This window comes from Microplitis mediator, chromosome 11, assembly GCF_029852145.1.
Source record: "Microplitis mediator isolate UGA2020A chromosome 11, iyMicMedi2.1, whole genome shotgun sequence".
NCBI lineage: Eukaryota > Metazoa > Arthropoda > Insecta > Hymenoptera > Braconidae > Microplitis > Microplitis mediator.
Genome location: NC_079979.1, coordinates 20,920,545 through 20,938,802, shown reverse-complemented (window position 1 = coordinate 20,938,802; position 18,258 = coordinate 20,920,545). Strand labels below are relative to the sequence as shown.

Here is an 18,258-nt window from a genome sequence, read left to right as displayed (position 1 = left end):
TATCCGATTATTATTATTCAATTCTGTGATACAGATGGTTATTATTTTCGTGAATCATGTAGAACAGACAATACTGATAAATAACTCGAAATATGACACTAAACGTACATTGTATTACATCGATACGCTCCGTGTTTATCGATTTACGATGACGTATCTACTATACTATTTTCCATTACGTCAACTTAACTACATATACATATATATGTAGATTTGTTTATAAAATATCGAATAATATGGTTTTCTACTATTTTATATTTCATCGTATTGTTATAAAAATGTATAACAACAATGTAGCATAAATGTATAATATTATTATACTTATTTCATAATTTTAATCATAACTACAGATATCTTTAAAGAAATCTGACCTTGTATTGACCCTCATGGTCAGGCACAAGGGAATCGGGCTACTTGTACAGTATCGATTGACATAGGACGAACTTGACACGTGAGAGACCGAGTGTAGCCAAGTTAAGATTCAAATTCTTGAATAATTATACGATTATTTCATTCAATCTATTAACTCTATAATTAATTTATTATTGATGTTATTAATAATTAAATAATTTTGATATTTAAATATAATACTTTAACAATATAATGTTTTTATTTGTCGATAAAAAATAAATAAAGATCAAAATTTGAATACAACTATATTATTGTTATTAAATAAAAAACAAAAACAAAATATCACTTATTGTCAAAATATTAAGATTCTGGCGACTCTATTAATCTTTATATCTTTTTGTATGACTGTAGTTGCAGCGCATCACTAGCATACATTACTAGAACGACTAGAACAACAACAGCGCTGTGAAACGTCCCGACATTCAGTCTGCCGGCATCATTCGTCGATGTTTCTACTACTCGTTTCCCGCCGTGTGACTAATGTGTGATTGTGTACATATATGTGTGTATGCGTCTGTGTATTAAATGTATATATGTTACTTATTCTTTAACTCATACTTGACTTTTTATTTCAAATAATCGAATAGTTTAATAAACAAATAAATAACAATAAATAGATTTATTTCGTTAAAAACATTATTGATTATCTTTATCCACTGTATTCACTATCGTTTCAATTAGATATCTATTTGTATCAAATTTAAAAATTTTTATTTATTATCCCTCTCTTTTTTCTATTTCTCTCTTTGTAATACTTAATATATTATATGAAAATACTTGTTCTATCTAATAGTTGAATTAATAAATAATTATTTTATTTTTTCATTCATAAAATAAAAAAATTTGCGACTTTATTAACATTACTAATAACAATAATGATAAATAATGATTAAATATATTAATTATAAATTCAAATAATATAGAATGAATTATTTTACATTTTACTGGGATATAAATATTTTAGTACAGATTAACAAATCAATAATGATTTTTCATTGCAATATCAACAATATCAATTTTTATGGTAATGTTGTTTTCTTCATTTTTTTTCAAATCTCATTAATAAAATACATTATAAATACTACAATCGTTAAAATATTTTTCATTTGTGTATCTCAAAAACTTAATAATTACTTAATTCATTTTATTTAACTAAATAAATATAAAAATTCAAGATAAAGAGAAAATATATATTATATAATAATTTTTGTAATATCTATCGAAATAAAATTTTTTTAATTACAATATTAAATATTTAAAACTTAATTTTAACTTAAATTTCTAGTTATATTTAATCAAGGACACTGTTTATAATTCAATAGTATCAAGGTCGCGCAAAAATATTTTAATAAATTTAACAAAAAATTAAAATATTTATTACAACAAAAATGATATATATTAAGAGAAAAAGAGAGAGAGATTTTAAAAAAGGGAATATATGTAATATTTATTTATTTATTTTCTTTTGGTTCTGTATAAATAAAATGAATTTTAACAATCATACGTTAGCATCATTTTAATAATAAATAAAAGTGACATTTATTTGTTGATGGCTGTGACTTTTTCATTAATAAAAAATTTTTATAATAGTGAATTAACTCATAAAGCAATGTATCACCAAGTTGTTGTAGTGCATTTCCATCGAATAAGAACACCACTGACAAAAATTTCTGCATCATCAGCTAAAAAAAACAAATCGATAATATATTATTATCCTAATCAAATTTTTTATTCATCAAATAAAAATAATAATAATTATAATAATTTTGATGATGGTGAAAATAAAAGACGATTATCGAGAGCAATTACTACATATGGAGTTAAAAAATAAAAAATCATCAATGAAGAGGTAGCACATCATAATTATGATAGCAGGAGTAATACCTTTTCTGATGTAGATCCAGATAATATTATAGATTATTTAGAAACTACTTTTATTAATCAAGTGGTAATTAAATATGACAATAATTATAATATAAACATTAAAGAAAATAATAATGATAATGATAATATTACAACAAGAGATTTTATTAATCGAAATATAATAAATAATAATAATCATAATATAAATAATAATACCGATGATGATAATAATAATAATAATTTATTATCATTATTTGTTGTAATAAAAGGTATTTTAATGATATTAATAATAATAACAGCACTTTTTGGTAATGCACTAGTTATTGCAAGCGTTAGAAGACATCGTAAACTTCGTGTACCGACAAATCGTTATGTAGTAAGTTTAGCTGCTGCTGATTTACTTGTTGCTATTTGTGCAATGACTTTTAATGCCTCAGTTGAATTATCAGGAGGTAAATGGCTTTTTGGTCGATTTATGTGCAACGTTTGGAACTCATTTGATGTATACTTTTCAACTGCTTCTATTCTTCATCTTTGTTGTATTAGTGTTGATAGGTATTACGCAATTGTTCGACCTCTTGAATATCCAGCTATTATGAAAAATATTACTGTCACAGCAATGTTAAGCAGTGCTTGGTTACTTCCTGCATTTATCAGTTTTATACCTATTTTTTTTGGATGGTACACAACATCACAACATTTGGATTTTCTTCAAAAACATCCTGAGGTGAGTATATACTACATAATATTATACTATAATTATATATGTTCATAACATAATATAAAAAAAATTTTTTTATATTATGTCATAAAATATATAATTAAGTTAATTGTTAAAATTTTTAAATAAATTATTATCAATTATTTGAGATAGCTATAAACTTTTATTTTATTTAAATTTCTATTGTCATTAATATAGGTGTGTATATTTGTGGTAAATCGTCCATTTGCTCTGATAAGTTCCTCAGTGTCATTCTGGCTTCCTGGTTTCGTGATGATAGTTATGTACTATAAAATATATAAAGAAGCTATAAGACAAAGAGAAGCACTAAGTCGACAATACTTTACTTAATAATGTTCATTTACATCGAATCTCAACGTCTAGACACCACTCAAGGACTTGTCAGCAATATCTTTTAGAACCTAATGATGATTTTCATATTAAGAATTGGTGTAATACACCAGCAACAGCAGCAGCTATTGAACTCAATACTGATAATGGTGAGATTCATTTAAATATAAAAATAAAAATTTATATATTACAATAAAATTTATGAAATTTTATTATAAAAATTAAATTTAAAAGGGAAGGAAATGGGTTCTATTATGCGTTAGGTCGTAGGGTCACTTTTAATACACACTAAACGTAGTGTTAAAGTACTGAATAGTCGTAGGATATACCAAGTACCGTTAGTATAGGTCAGTGAACGCTCGCAATCCAGGCTCCAACACCGATAATATACACCTATCTAACTATCCGGGATTCACTCATCCTCTTTTGCTGCTGTTGCTACAACGCTCGATATTGGGAATATACGGTACATATAGTAACCGAGAAAGTACTTGAACGAGACTGCGTGCTGAATCCAATATTTCTTAACGTCATTATAATTATAATTATTATTATTATTTTTATATTACTCACTCTTATTGATTATGTTATTCCATTGCTAATTAATCAATTAATACTTACTGTTAGTTAATAATTACTAATGTTGAATTTTTTTTTTTTAAATTATAAATAATTTTTTATTCGATATAATAATAAATGTAAAATACGACAACGGTAATGTCAATCATTTAGTTTACTTTCTATAACAATAAATTTATAAAACTTTTAATAATTTATACGCTTGATAAATATAAATAATATTGGAAGGATTCAGATATTAATAATAAACAATATATTCTTATAATTGTTTCAGGTACAGCAATACGCCAGCAAACTAAGAGTTGGCGAGCTGAACACAAAGCTGCACGAACATTAGGCATAATTATGGGAGCATTTCTTCTTTGCTGGCTTCCTTTTTTCCTTTGGCAAGTATTATTACAATTTTTATCAACTATTGTAGTGTATTAAATTTTAATAATTTAAAAAAACAAAAATTAATTTTTTTAGTTAATGATTATATTTTTTCTAATAATATAATTCTATTGACAATAATTATTTCATCAAAGTGATAAACCTTATGGCAAATAATAAAAAAAAGAGTTATTAAATTTGATAACATGATTATTATCATTGCTAATTAATAATAATTTTTTGAATTACGATTTTTTTATTGTAATAAAATATTATTTATTTTTTTTTTTTCTCACTGTTTATGTTGTTTTTCTAGGTATTTAATAACCGCACTATGTGGTGAAGTATGCGACTGTCCTGATGCTGTAGTTTCAGTTCTATTTTGGATTGGTTACTTTAATAGTGCTTTAAATCCTCTTATATACGCATACTTTAATCGTGACTTTCGGGAAGCATTCAAAGATACATTAAAAAGTGCTTTGCCGTGCTGTGCTGGATGTTGGAAAACACCTTTACAATTTGTGTAGCCCAAACAATAAAAAAAATATACTAAACATAACGAATAATTATTACTTTAATACAACAACTGACAACAACAATTAGGTACACTCAAAAATTTTCTATTAATAATGATACCTGACGACACTCATTGTCAAATTATCATTGATAACATGAAGATAATAATAAATTATTAATCGATAATATCAACTTAAAAAAAAAACGCATTGCTTTTTAGAGAAACGATTATGTAATTTCAATAATTATACGAAAGTTAACATAATATTAACAATTATCAATAGTTTAATTCAAAGTTAATAACTGCAGAGATCTCAGAAAAAAAGTACATAATATATATACATAATATCATTCCAGAAAAGTTAATGCTTTTATATACAATTACAACACCAATCAAATACAAATAACATACACACACAGAATTAGGATCATGTCAAAAAAAAAAAATAAATAAATAAATAAATAAATAAATAAAAGAGAGAGGGAACCATTATTATAATAGTAGATAGTAGCGATAGCAAATTATTTGCGCATGTAATTAAAATTTATAATTTTTTGTAAAAATCTTGTAATAATAATAAAAATAATTTATTTAATTAATAAAAATAAATAATCTTTAGACAGCCATCACGTTAGTTGTAGGGGAGACCGAATAAGATTGTCTCAGGGGTTGGTTATCACAGCGGTCATCGGTAGCGATCGGTTCGTATTTCGTTCCTAATGGGAGGGGGTAATGTTTTAAAAAAGTTTTTTCCATTTTTTTTTCTGAATGTACAACATCTCAAGAATATTATCTCAAAATTTCAAGTAAATCGGATTAAAAATAACGAGTAGACAGCGTTTCAAGTGACCAACCCTGACAAAGTACGAATATAACTAGAGCAGACGAAGAAGCTACACGTACAAGTAAAGAGGGTAGAATCCAACGCAGGCAAGAGCGAAAAGATGCATTGAACATCCTGAATGACAGTTTTTCACTGTACGAAGCTGACATTGATGATTCTGTGTAAGTATAAAAAATTATACCTTTTATATGATGCTTAATTTTGGATGTTTGAGTACAAAAAACTTTAAATCGATTTTCTCGAGAACGTCATTTTTGACATGACATCGAGATGACCAGACACATGTCTCTGTGGATGCTTTTTAGGGTTTCTCCTACTAGAGGACATCATAATGTACAAAAAACGTTGTGCTGGGTTATTCCCAACAGGATCAAAGTTACAGGCCACTCTTCATTGTAAATCATGAACAGCCTTATCCTCATTTATCTTAATTTTTTCAAATTTATCCTGATATGGGTCTGGACTCAAAAAATAAAATAATCTTAGGACTTTTTCTACTAGAGTACATCATAACGAACAAAAAACATTTTTATTGTGATTGGTTATTCCGAATCAAACGTTTTCAAAATGTTAATCAGCTCCAGAATTCGATAAAACGCATCAATTTTCACCTCGAAAATCAAAATCGGTTCATTAGTTAAAGAGATATCTTGATTATTTAAAAATAAATATAGAGACTGATGCTGCTAGTTAATTGGATTGAAACACACGAGTATCGCTGTTTTATTAAGGTATAAAATTATGTTGATCCGCATATTATTTATTATAATAATATGGAAAATAATTTTAAAACATTTAATAATACATATACAATAAAATTAAAAATTAGACATAAAAACTTAATTATTTTTTTAATTTAAAAAAAATTTTATCTCATATAATCAGTTTATCGTCATTATCTAGTAAAATTTTATTTTGGTAAGTGATGATATGATCTTTTCTTTTTTCTACCGACATTTAACTAAATATTTATTCCCAATTTCCTATATACATATACATATATGTATGTATATAGTACGACTATACTCAAGGTCGTTTTATCATACCCTATATATATATTCTTTCTCATTTCATCAAACATGATTATTTACAGCCTTGACCTGATGAAAAAAAATTTAACCACAATCTTTTGTAAAACTAAACGTAGCCTTGAATTTAAAATAATTACTATATATAATAACTACAAATTATATGCTAAAATATATACGTTTATAAATACATGTTAATATTTTTCGTTGCATGATTATTTTTGATAATGCATGTATTAATAAGAAAATATCTTTAAGCCAAAGTTTCCATCGTTTGTTATTTTCTTTGCCCTTTTACAAGAAAAAAAATAAATATTTCCATAACTTTTTTCGGTTTTGTCGTTGTTGAAAGTCGTTAAGAGTATATTATTATTATTATTATTATTAATGATTAATATATTTACTCATTTTCTAGTTGACTGATATACAAGATAATGATCAAATTTTAAGGGGTTAGGGGTACTCAGGGGTATGAAAAAATGATGATTTTCAATAATTTTTTTTTTGTAGTTAATTACTTTATTTGACAAAAATAAAAACATAGCTTTATTAGAACACGTTTCGATTTGACTTCACGAAAATTTCAAAAAAAAAAATTAATAATTCAAAAAGTTATCGCTGTTTTTGTAGAGCCCGTTCCTCCCGAAGTCCTTTGCGGTGATCATCATAAGTCCTTGGAGATTCATCTAAAATCAATCGGACAAGAAAAATTAGTTTTATTAATAGATAATCTTGTGCCTGATCGAAGCTTTTTTTTTTTTTTTCGAAATTAACAAAATGGCGGCCTCAGGAAATTTTTTTCAAATTTTCGAGAAAAAAACCGACAGTTTATTGTTAAAAAAAAATCGAAATTTTTGAAAAAAAAAAAAATCCTTCGATCAGGCACGAGTTTTTAATGTATTTCAAAAGTACAATAAATTTTATTGAAATCTACCGAGCAGTTTTTAAGTTACAGTGATCACCAGTTCAGAAAACATAGTTTTGAGAAAAACGCATTTAAAGTTTTGCTATGGATTTATGTCGAATTATAAGAATTATTTAATAACTTACACTGAGTCATCTATTCCTGGACCATATAATAGCTCTTCAGCCGACATAGCAGCTTCCAAAATATCGATTTGCTGGTGCCTACGTTGCAATCGACCTTCTCGGGTGTTATCATTAGCGCGCTTATCTGCTACTTTGATACGTGCAGCATCCATTCTTTCTGCATACCGATGAGAATTAGGCCCACAATTAAGTCCTAGTGTATTCATCAAGACTAATAATGAATTTATACCCTCATTAAATATACACATAGCAACGTATGCAGCTATTTGTACGATAGTAAAACTAGTATTTACCGTTTTTGGGCATATTTTCCATACTAGTTGGTTAAAGCTTTCATTATTATTCTGATTGAATCCACCTACACATCTTGAAAGTAAATTTTCATTACTAAGATCTTCGTATATAGGCTTGATAGCTTTTAAAACATCAGAAGGTAAAGGAGAATAATCGTGAGAAAAGGTATCAAGCTCTCCTCTTGCTTCAGCGCGCTGGTAAGAGCACCAAGATTCTTCGCCTTTTGGACACATATCATGATTCGGTTTTTCATCACTCGAGCCGTAGTGATAAAAGGTTGCCATTATAGCAGATTTCATATTTTCAACAGGAAGGAATATATTCATTTCCACAGTTATTACATGCAACTACAATTTTGAATCCCAGCCCACGTGTACTTGCTGTTTGAAACACTACATTTCCATCACATTTTTTACATTTTATAAGAGCAGAAATTGCAGTGAATACCTGAATAAAATTTATTATTCGAAATTCAGTACTGCTGTCTTCAGGTACATCATCTTCAGTGTTTTGTTTTAATTTTTTAGAAGATGTACTCTGAATACTTTCATCACGTTCGGCTGTTTTCGGATTAAAAACATTCTTTCTTTTGACTGAACGTGACTTATTAATTTTTTCAGAACTCCGAAGTTCTCTTGAAACCTTTCTAGAATCACGTCCCATGGTTAATAATTTAATTCACTTGAGAAATAATTTATCACAAAACTATCGACTGATCAGTGCAACGACTACAGGTATACTGGCAACCAAAAATTATTTTTCAGTTCTTGTACTACCTACAAATTGTGAATATATGTAGAAGGATATATATATATATAGAAGGATATATATATTTATATATCCTATATATATATATATATATATATATATATATATATATATAATAATAAATACATTAAAATGGGGAGATATTCATGACAATGAAACCCGAAAGGTCGGTTGCTTGCAGCTGTTTCTAGCTACCTGCTCTCGAATGCCACGTAGCACCCGAGCGTCCTTTGGTCATTGTTAAATAACTCGAAAAGAATTTGTCGGATTCACTTCAAATTTTCACACAATATTTTTAAAATATTATACTTTAAGAAAATGCAAAAAAAAAAAAATCGATTTTTTGAAAATTCTGACTACCCCTAACCCCTTAAACTATAACTCAACTTTGCTTTTAACTTTTTGTGACTAATGGGTTTCAATCGGTATGAGGTTGAGAGATGCGTCAAAAATAAATCTTAAAAATAATATATATATATACATATACATAGACCCAAAAGACCGATGGAGAGTTTCTAGAAAAATAAAAAATGTAATAATCTCAACTGAAATATATATATATATAACGCCATAAGCTATACATTCCACCCATTATTAAATTCCTTCAATGATAATATGTCTATAAATTAATAAATCCGAATGGAAACAAATCCGAACTATCTACTTAATAGTAATCATAAAGTAATAATCAAAAAAATATTTAAAAATATTTAAAAAATAATAAAGATAAGTTTTAATTATTTTTATTTAGGTACTTTTATGTATATAATAGATAAATTTATATAAATTTAATAAAATATTAAAACATAATATATACTATAATCGAAATTATGCAATACGATGTGATAATAAGGCATGAATGAAAAATAAAATGGCAACACCAGCAACACAATTATTAGTACGATAATAGTAATTTTTATTACTGAGTTACTTTAAATTCGTTTGACGTTGTGCGGTTGTTGTTTAATAACCAATTTTTTTTTTAAGTTAGGTTTTTTTGACAGTATGTTTTTTTTTCAGGTTAAAATAAGCGTGAGGAGTGCGCTCTCGATTTTCCTTCCCTACTATTATATAGTTTGATATAAAATAAGAATCAACACAACAGTTTGACTTTGAGAATATAAAAGCTAATTTATATATAGTATATGAGAATAACCGAAGAAAGGCGACTCGACATATAGTGTCGATAGTCGAATACAACTCGTACCGCCAACCGATTTCGGTCTGCTGTTGCAGTCACTAGCAGTCACTGTTGATCCACTTGGTAAGTTGGGTAAGCCGAAATCACACCGAGTTTACTCACTGAAGACGACTTACCAAAACAATTTTAATACAACTCATAACTTAATAATAATAATAATAATAAATCAAACTCTAATTATAATCAATAAGCAATATCGGTATTAAGGTGAAAGAATATAACAGAAAAAAAATACTGATCAAAATAAATTGATAGTATTAAGTTGTAAAAAATATAATAAAAATAATAGTTGTGATTTTAATTTTAAGTATCATCATTTCGTCTTCTTATTAAAATGTTTGAGTGGAAAATGCTATGTAAAAAAATTCATAATAATAATAATAACAATAATAATAATAAAAATATTAGTACAATGAAACCAAAAATATTATTTGTATAATAAATTAATCAAAGGATTAATTATCATGGATATAAGATCATTTTAAAGTAAGTAAAACTTTTTTTTCTTCTTCATTTATACTGAATATTAAAAAATGGATAGCTCGTTTATTATATAAAAATAAAAAAATAGGTATAATCTACATAAAAATCCATATATTTGTTTATTATGGCTATTATTGGTTTCTTGTTGATACTCATAAGTAGAGAATGTTGAATTTTGCAAGCCGATCGGCATTATGCAAGAAAATTAATCTCTGCTGCTACTCAGTTAAGATATTGTAATAATCTAGTTTGTTATTTAATTTTATTGTATTTAAAACTTGGTATTATATATTTCCTAATAAATTTTATTCAGTCCTGAAGCCAAAGCTCCCTAACGAGTATATCTTATTATTAATACATATAAATATTACTTTTGTTGTTTAAATTTTTTCAACTGCTTCGAATAATAATAATAATAGTGACTGAAAAAAATTTTTTTTTTTGGAGAGCTTATTTCTATTCTTATGACACCAACACTGAACATAATTAATTATGTTACGCAAACTTATTCATACAAATTATTAATATATAATGAGTTACTCAATGAAAGACTAAATAAAAAATAATAATAATAATAATAATCATAGTCAAAAAATAAATTAATCAGGACTTAGTATTATACTATACAAAAATTATTGTTGCATTTTATCATGGATATCAAGTCCACTGGTGGAAATAATCAGATGTGTAATTTAATAACTTGAATATGTTGTCTCATACCGATAATGTCATAAACGTGTGACGAAATCTTTTCAAGCACTTTTGCTTTATCAACTCTTTAAATTAATACAACATCAGCAAGTTGTGTCAATTTTTTTTTCTTTTTTACATAAAGTTATAATGTAACAAATATTTTAATGCTACCAGAAAATTTTTTTATCTTTATTTTATCTCATTTTCAATAAAAATTATATATATTATGATATATGAGATATAAAGAAAATTCGATTTAGTTTGTCACAGAGAAGATAAAACATTTATTTGACAATCTAAATAACGTAAACGTAATATATTTATGTAATTTTTAAACAAAAGGTGAAAAATATATTCACTTATAAATTATAGTTTGAGAATAAATAAATTTCAAAATTTATAGTGAACCGTTTGAATTACAAGTATTAAATCACATTTAAAACTTTTTTTGAAATTTTAAATTTGAATAAATTCAACAAATAACAAGTAAAAAAAAAATAAAATAGCTGGTGTATAGACCAACATGTATATGCTCTTATATGGTTACATATATTATAATTGAATAATTTAAGTATTATCATATAAAAGATTAATATTGTATGTATGTATTAAATTTACTAGTTAAAGTCAGTCAATGACCCATGGCAAAACGACTTTCATCTCATTGGACTATAAAGAGAAAGAGAGAGATAAAAACTAATGTATATATATATATATATATACACTTAATTTGTATGTAGTAGTAATAATATATAATAAAGGAACAGAGATCAACGGAAATGAAATAAACTAATATAATCCGGAGGGGCTCAATATTTTAGTCATCATTATTATCAATTTTCTACGTGTAGTTTCATGTCTCGCAACGCAATATTTATTCCAGAGTTATCATCATTTATTTATATTATACATTATTACTTTAAGAGAAATTTTATTAAATAAATTTTTATTGTTTCAAATTAAATATTATAAATTACGTATTAATTATTGCTCTTGTTCCATCGAAATATATTAGAGAAACTCAAGTATTATATATTATATATGTAACACGCTAAAAGAAGATCACTTAACGGAGAGTAGAGCTCCACATAACGGAATAACAAACATGCATAATATAAAATTTATGAAAAAATATAAATTATTATTATTATATTCGTAACGTAACATGTAAAATTTTAATAATTATACTTTTATGCTGATAATAATGAACAAAACAAAGCAATAAATGAATTAGTATTTTATCCCATGTTGTAATTTGTTATTTCATATAAATACAAAAAACGTTTGTCCTCAGTAATCAAAAATTCATGTCAAGGTCTTATTAGTCTAGCAGATTCATATTAATCGAATAACTTGCATCATTTACAAATACTTAAAATAACAAGTTTCACAAACAAAAACGAAAAAAAAAAGCGACATAGAGAAAGAGAGAGAGAGAGAGAGAGAGAGAAAGCGATTACTTGAAAAAAGATAAAATACATCAACAAAAAATTATTTTGTACGGGAAAAAAAATTTAACTAGTTTACTTAAATGACAAAAATAACAACTCTCTCGATTGCGTCTATTAAAGAAAAGTTAAAGAAAGTTTAACTTTTTCATCATTATCAATCTATATATGTACATAATTTTGATTTGCTACATTGACCCAAAGAATGGAGAAAAAAAAACAAATAAAGATAAAATATTTGTATAGTTGTAATATTAATAAAATAAAATAATTGTGGACAGAGAAATACAAAAAAAATATATATCATAATTGTATAAAAAATTACATAGGGAGTTGATGGTTTCGCTTGCGTTGTTGCTAAATGTTACTAGGGCAACGCAAAAAGACAGACGGTGTATTTAGAAAGGTTCATAAAACAGCATCATCATCAATTTAAATATATATATATATATATATATATATATATATATATATATATAGACTTTTGAATAAACTAATAATCAAGCATTATTTTATTAATTTAACATTTAATAATAATAATAATAATTTGATATGAAATAAATTATAACTTATGACTATAAAACATTATTAATTATTGTATCCAAATGAAATATATAGTACACTTGTTATTTCAAATGTTTTATATTATACTTGTAAAAACAATGATCCATAATTTTAGATAGAAGATATAGATTTTCACTGTATTGTTCAAACAAAAAACTTACAAAACAATAACATCAACTCATGACATAAATACCTATTTTCTTAATTTTATAATAATGAATAACTGCATATCCGGCACTAGTACTTACAATAATCTTACCTCCGTGTTAAAATGTCAGTAATAATGAACTATTATACACTAATAGAATACATATAATACCTACTAAATTAATTTTAGTTCATTTTTTTATTTTATATTATTGTGGTGACATCGTCATGACAGCGTATACCGGATCTAATAGTTTTCTTAGATTCTACAATACGTCTCATTATTTTTTTCTAAACATCTACTTTAATTACTTATATAGCGTTATAACCATTACACAACAACGTGACACATTTTTATTATACTAAATATGACATTGTGACCTTCCTTTCCGGATTTAAGTATATATATATATATACACATAAACAAGGTCCTTCAAGTATTTAAAATATCAACATTACCACCATTTATAGTTTTTTTTATTAAAATATAATATAATGGAGTAAATGCTGAATAAAATATGTAATTGTATTATATATATATATATATTTTTTTATTGTTATTGTTGTTGTTATAGGTACATGTATATTTATCATCGATGAAAAAAAAAATCAACGTATGGTCTTAACAATTAAGCTAATAATCAAATGCATTGCAGTATTGAAATGTTGTTATTATAATTAAAATAATAATAATTTTTTAAAAAAATAAATTGTGCAGAAAGGTGAAATGTGTAAAGGCACTGGTAGTAATCTATTAGTTGTTTGTCTGGTGGGAATTTTATTTATAACAAAAGCAAAAATAACAGAACAAGTAGAAAAAATAAATTCTTCAGCAGGTCCAAAAATAGGTGATGCAGTAAATATATTTAGTCGTTATGGTTATTTAAGTATAAGTATGAGGGTTGTACCAAGAAATGATTCCGATACGTGGATCTTTCGTGAGCCCACAGTTGATGTTTTTAATAAAGTTTTATCGGCTCCACCGGAAATAAAAAGTAAAACAACGGTTTTTGATGGAGATTTTCATATGGAATTTTGTGATAATGTACGACAATTACTTCAAGCTTATTTTAGAGATTTTACATTTGAGAGAATGGAAAAACCTTGGCGTGCCTTTACTGGAAGCTGGTCTGTTGCAACTATCGCAAGACATCTTGGTATAAATGCATCATTTATAACTCAAGATCATTGTTATGTTCTCGTTAGAGTCGCTAGATATCGAGAAAATAAAAAACTAGCTGGTACACCAGATAGTAGTTTAGTTATTGATCAAAGTGTTACTACAGAAGCCGAAAATATAACTGTTGGTGACACAGCCAGTACTATAAGATTTATAAGAAATTTTGGTTCACACTATATAGCTTCCTTTGTTACTGGAAATTCATTGTATCAAGTACGTATAATAATAATAATAATAATTATTATTATTATTATTTAGAAAATTTAAATAAAATAATTATTACTCTAATATATACGTTGTAGGTTTTTGTTTATACACCACAAGTATATCAACGGATTAAAGAACGTCTTAAAACACGGGGCGTTGCTGAATTATCAAGTGTCGAGCTTAGTAATTTTTTTTCTCCATGGTATGCTGAACATATGGGAACTATTCAATCAGCAAGTGGTAATCACTCAGTAGAAGCATGGGCTGTTGAAAATTTACGTGTTCAATATTATTTTTTTACTTATCCAACTCTTTTAAAACTTCATGGTGATGCTGGATTATTATATCAACTTGATGATTTACTTAGAAACGAAGCACTTCTTCAGTTACACTTGAGGACACTTGCGCCACTTTTTAAAGATACACTACAACGTGACTGGTTTTTAGAAGTTATTGACAATTATTTTAAGCTATGGGAAGTTAATATGTAGTAGTGTATGATATAATACAGTCAACATCATCATTCTGTGATACTCAATTCTGATCAATCAGTAGTAAATATTGATCTAATTTTTTTTTTTTTATCTGTACCTATAATCACGTGCAAGTGTATCGAATATATAATAATAATAATAATAATAATACACATACTCCAATGTATAAAAAATTATATATTATTGCTATTACTATTAATAATAATGATAATAAATATTTATTGCGTAATTATTAGTAAAAAAAAATTTTATCAAGATATATATTTTTAAAAGAATGTGTATAAATTTTTATAGTTTTTTAAACTATTGTATTTAATAAAAAAAAATAACTTTTTAAGAGTAAAAAATGTGTTTGCAATAAAATTTTTAATTAAGTACCTATATAAAGTTAATAAAAGATTTAAATAAATATGATTATATATAAATATTTAAGATTTAAGTAATGTGAATAATTTATTTATCTATTATTGTTTTTAATTAAATTCTATTTCAATAGATCCAAATATTTCATAAAAAGTATTTTTTTTTTTAATACAATATCACATACGCATGCTTACTATTTTAAGATATTAATTTTATATACATAAACTTAACTAATAATAATAATGATATCATTATTTTATTTAATCAGATCTTTTGTAACTTGAAAGTTGTGCGCTTGCTTGTTGATCGCGACCTAATTTTCTACCATTTACAACCAAAACAACAGGAGTTTCAACACGTATAGATTTAAAGTCAAACTCCTGAAAATTAAATCAAACAATATAAAATAATTAAAATAGGTTAAGTTTTGTTACTTACGTTACCAGAATAAGGAAATTTGTGATGCGTTAAAAAAGGCTCAGGAATTGTAATCGAATCACCAACAGTAACACCACGTCCTTCAGCTAAATTATAAACAGTTACAGCTAAACAACTAGTATATTGATCAACCATACAAAAAGTGCTGTAATAGAGTTTAAATAATTATAATAATAATAATAATTGATTTGTATATAAAAAAGATATATTATACAATGGTACTGCATCAGTATTTTGAATCCAACAAACGACTTTTCCAAAGACAACTTTTTCAATGTTCAATCCTTGTTTTAAATCCTTCAAAGATATTAAATCTAATTTAATAGATTTATCACCAGATGCATATGAACCATTTTTATAGGGACCCATATGTTTTTTATCTAATCCCTAATTTAGTATAATGTTTATTAATAAATTTAAAAAGAGGGAAAGAGAGAGAGAGAGAGAGAAATACATGCATAAATTTACCATAATCATTTGATGTAATCTTTTTGTTTTTAAACGACCTTTAGATGTTATCAAGTTTTGTACATCCTTGAGATACTTGAGTAATTCATCCCATTTATTTCGTGGTGCATCCCAAGTCGGATCTAAAGATATTGCTCGTTCAAATGCTTCTAATGCTAATTTATACTCTTCTTGATATTTTAGTGCCTTAAATTTATTAAGTATAAATAATTAAGCCGAAGAAGAAAGAATAAAAAAAAAATAATAATAATTACCGTTGCTTTATTAAAAAATAAATATGGCTTACTTTTAGCCACTACATCTTTCTCCTGTAATAAAAAAATAACCAAATAAATGAAAAATAATATTTATGTAATTTATTAAGATTTATATGAAAATGAATAAAAAATGATAATTACTGCTTGAAGATAAGCTGACATACAAAGTCGTAGCGTAGCTGGATTTTGTGAAATTGTAAAAAATGAAGCTAAATATGCATTGCCTAAAATTGTCCACGATTGTCCATCCATAGTGTCTAAAGCAACAGCTTCTTTGGCATATTCCACACCTTGTCTAATATTATCTATTTTTTGTCGATTATTATCAACAGATTCTTGTCTCAATACCATTGATAAATTTCTCAAAGATGTTTTATTTCTTCCCTATTAATTAATAATAATTTATTAATGGATTATTATTATTATTATTATCATTTTTATAAAAACTTACATGAGGTAAAGCACCAATAAAACAATTTTTAGCTTGTTTAATATCATCTTTTTTCCAATAACATTCACCCAATTCATTCCAAGCATCAATTAATTTTGGCTCTAATTTAACAGCTTTACTCAACAATTCCTCAGCTTGAGGAACGAAACGATCAACGACATTAAATGTTTTACCCTTTAAATAATAATACTTGGCTCTTGAACCCTCTATTTCATATCCATTATACTCATCAAACTTTCCCAAGGTCTCTTTCATTTCTTTTTCTATATCATTATTTTTGTTTATAGCATCCTCAATCAAATGATTTTCAAAATAATGATCACGATAATGATACAGTGAATTAACTCTTTCCTTAAATAATAAAAATATTATTTTCTATATTATCAACAACAACAACAACAACAAAAATGGATACATACTGTTAAAGCTATAATGGGATCTTGTTTAATTTCACTGGATCCTTTCGCACCAGCTACTATCTTATCATCAATAATTGTCGACATTGCTGTGATAACGGTGACACTGACACTAGTATACAATTAAGTTGAGATAAATTATATAATTCACCTTTTTTTATCCATTAAATAAATTATTAATTTTATAAACTTTCTAAACAATCTTCCAGAGAGAGTTGTTTTCAACAAAAGGTTATAAGGGCAGTGTGTATATTTGTACATATATTATAATTATTTTTTGTGTATCGTTGTATGTCATGCTATTGGACAATATAAATAATAAAATTTTGAGCCAATCATCTTCTTCTTTTAATAGCAATTACTAAAATTGTAAATAATCGCAAGAGGTCTCTACGTGAGATTGTCTAAATATACATATAGATATTATTGTCTCTAGGGGCTTGTTCACAAATGTATGTAATTTATATTAGAAAGGGAAGGTACATAAAATAGATTTAGCAGCATCCGCCGTAGCAGCAGCAGCAGCAGGTATACTACACTATATATTATCATCGTCGGTACAATACATCTATGTATATATATATATACCTATTCGTATTCAGTAATATACAGTATGTACATATCCAAGGCGTAAGGCAAGGCGTTGACCT

General features: G+C 25.8%; 3 protein-coding genes and 1 long non-coding RNA gene across 5 annotated transcripts; 3 read left to right on the top strand and 1 right to left on the bottom strand.

Annotated features, from left to right (window-relative positions):
* Positions 1-652: 652 nt before the first annotated feature.
* On the top strand, positions 653-1,905 carry LOC130677720 (uncharacterized). The gene is made up of 3 exons (XR_008991697.1): positions 653-938; positions 1,376-1,435; positions 1,697-1,905. It is a non-coding gene; the product is annotated as an uncharacterized LOC130677720 (long non-coding RNA).
* Positions 1,906-2,251: 346 nt separating this feature from the next.
* LOC130677029 (octopamine receptor beta-3R-like) lies at positions 2,252-5,426 on the top strand (the record flags this gene model as incomplete). The annotated part of the gene is given in 5 exon segments (XM_057483546.1): positions 2,252-3,001; positions 3,194-3,330; positions 3,332-3,495; positions 4,200-4,311; positions 4,614-5,426. Coding segments are annotated over 5 exon segments (1,374 nt in total), but the record flags the coding sequence as incomplete, so codon positions are not given.
* Positions 5,427-9,974: 4,548 nt separating this feature from the next.
* LOC130677716 (torso-like protein) lies at positions 9,975-15,395 on the top strand. Its single transcript, XM_057484568.1, has 3 exons — positions 9,975-10,485; positions 13,910-14,727; positions 14,817-15,395. The coding sequence occupies exons 2-3, from the start codon at positions 14,062-14,064 to the stop codon at positions 15,210-15,212; spliced, it is 1,062 nt and encodes a 353-aa protein (XP_057340551.1). The 5' UTR covers positions 9,975-10,485; positions 13,910-14,061; the 3' UTR covers positions 15,213-15,395.
* A 434-nt stretch (positions 15,396-15,829) lies between these two features.
* LOC130677715 (tetratricopeptide repeat protein 5-like) lies at positions 15,830-17,902 on the bottom strand. Of its 2 annotated transcripts, none has more exons than XM_057484567.1 (8): positions 17,612-17,902; positions 17,193-17,543; positions 16,883-17,125; positions 16,739-16,792; positions 16,485-16,670; positions 16,231-16,403; positions 16,022-16,161; positions 15,830-15,958 (listed from the first exon to the last, which is right to left on the bottom strand). In XM_057484567.1, the coding sequence occupies exons 1-8, from the start codon at positions 17,693-17,695 to the stop codon at positions 15,951-15,953; spliced, it is 1,239 nt and encodes a 412-aa protein (XP_057340550.1). In that variant the 5' UTR covers positions 17,696-17,902; the 3' UTR covers positions 15,830-15,950. The 2 variants fall into 2 exon arrangements, with proteins under 2 accessions (XP_057340550.1, XP_057340549.1); XM_057484566.1 differs by having other exon boundaries at positions 16,017-16,161; positions 17,612-17,898.
* Positions 17,903-18,258: the final 356 nt, after the last annotated feature.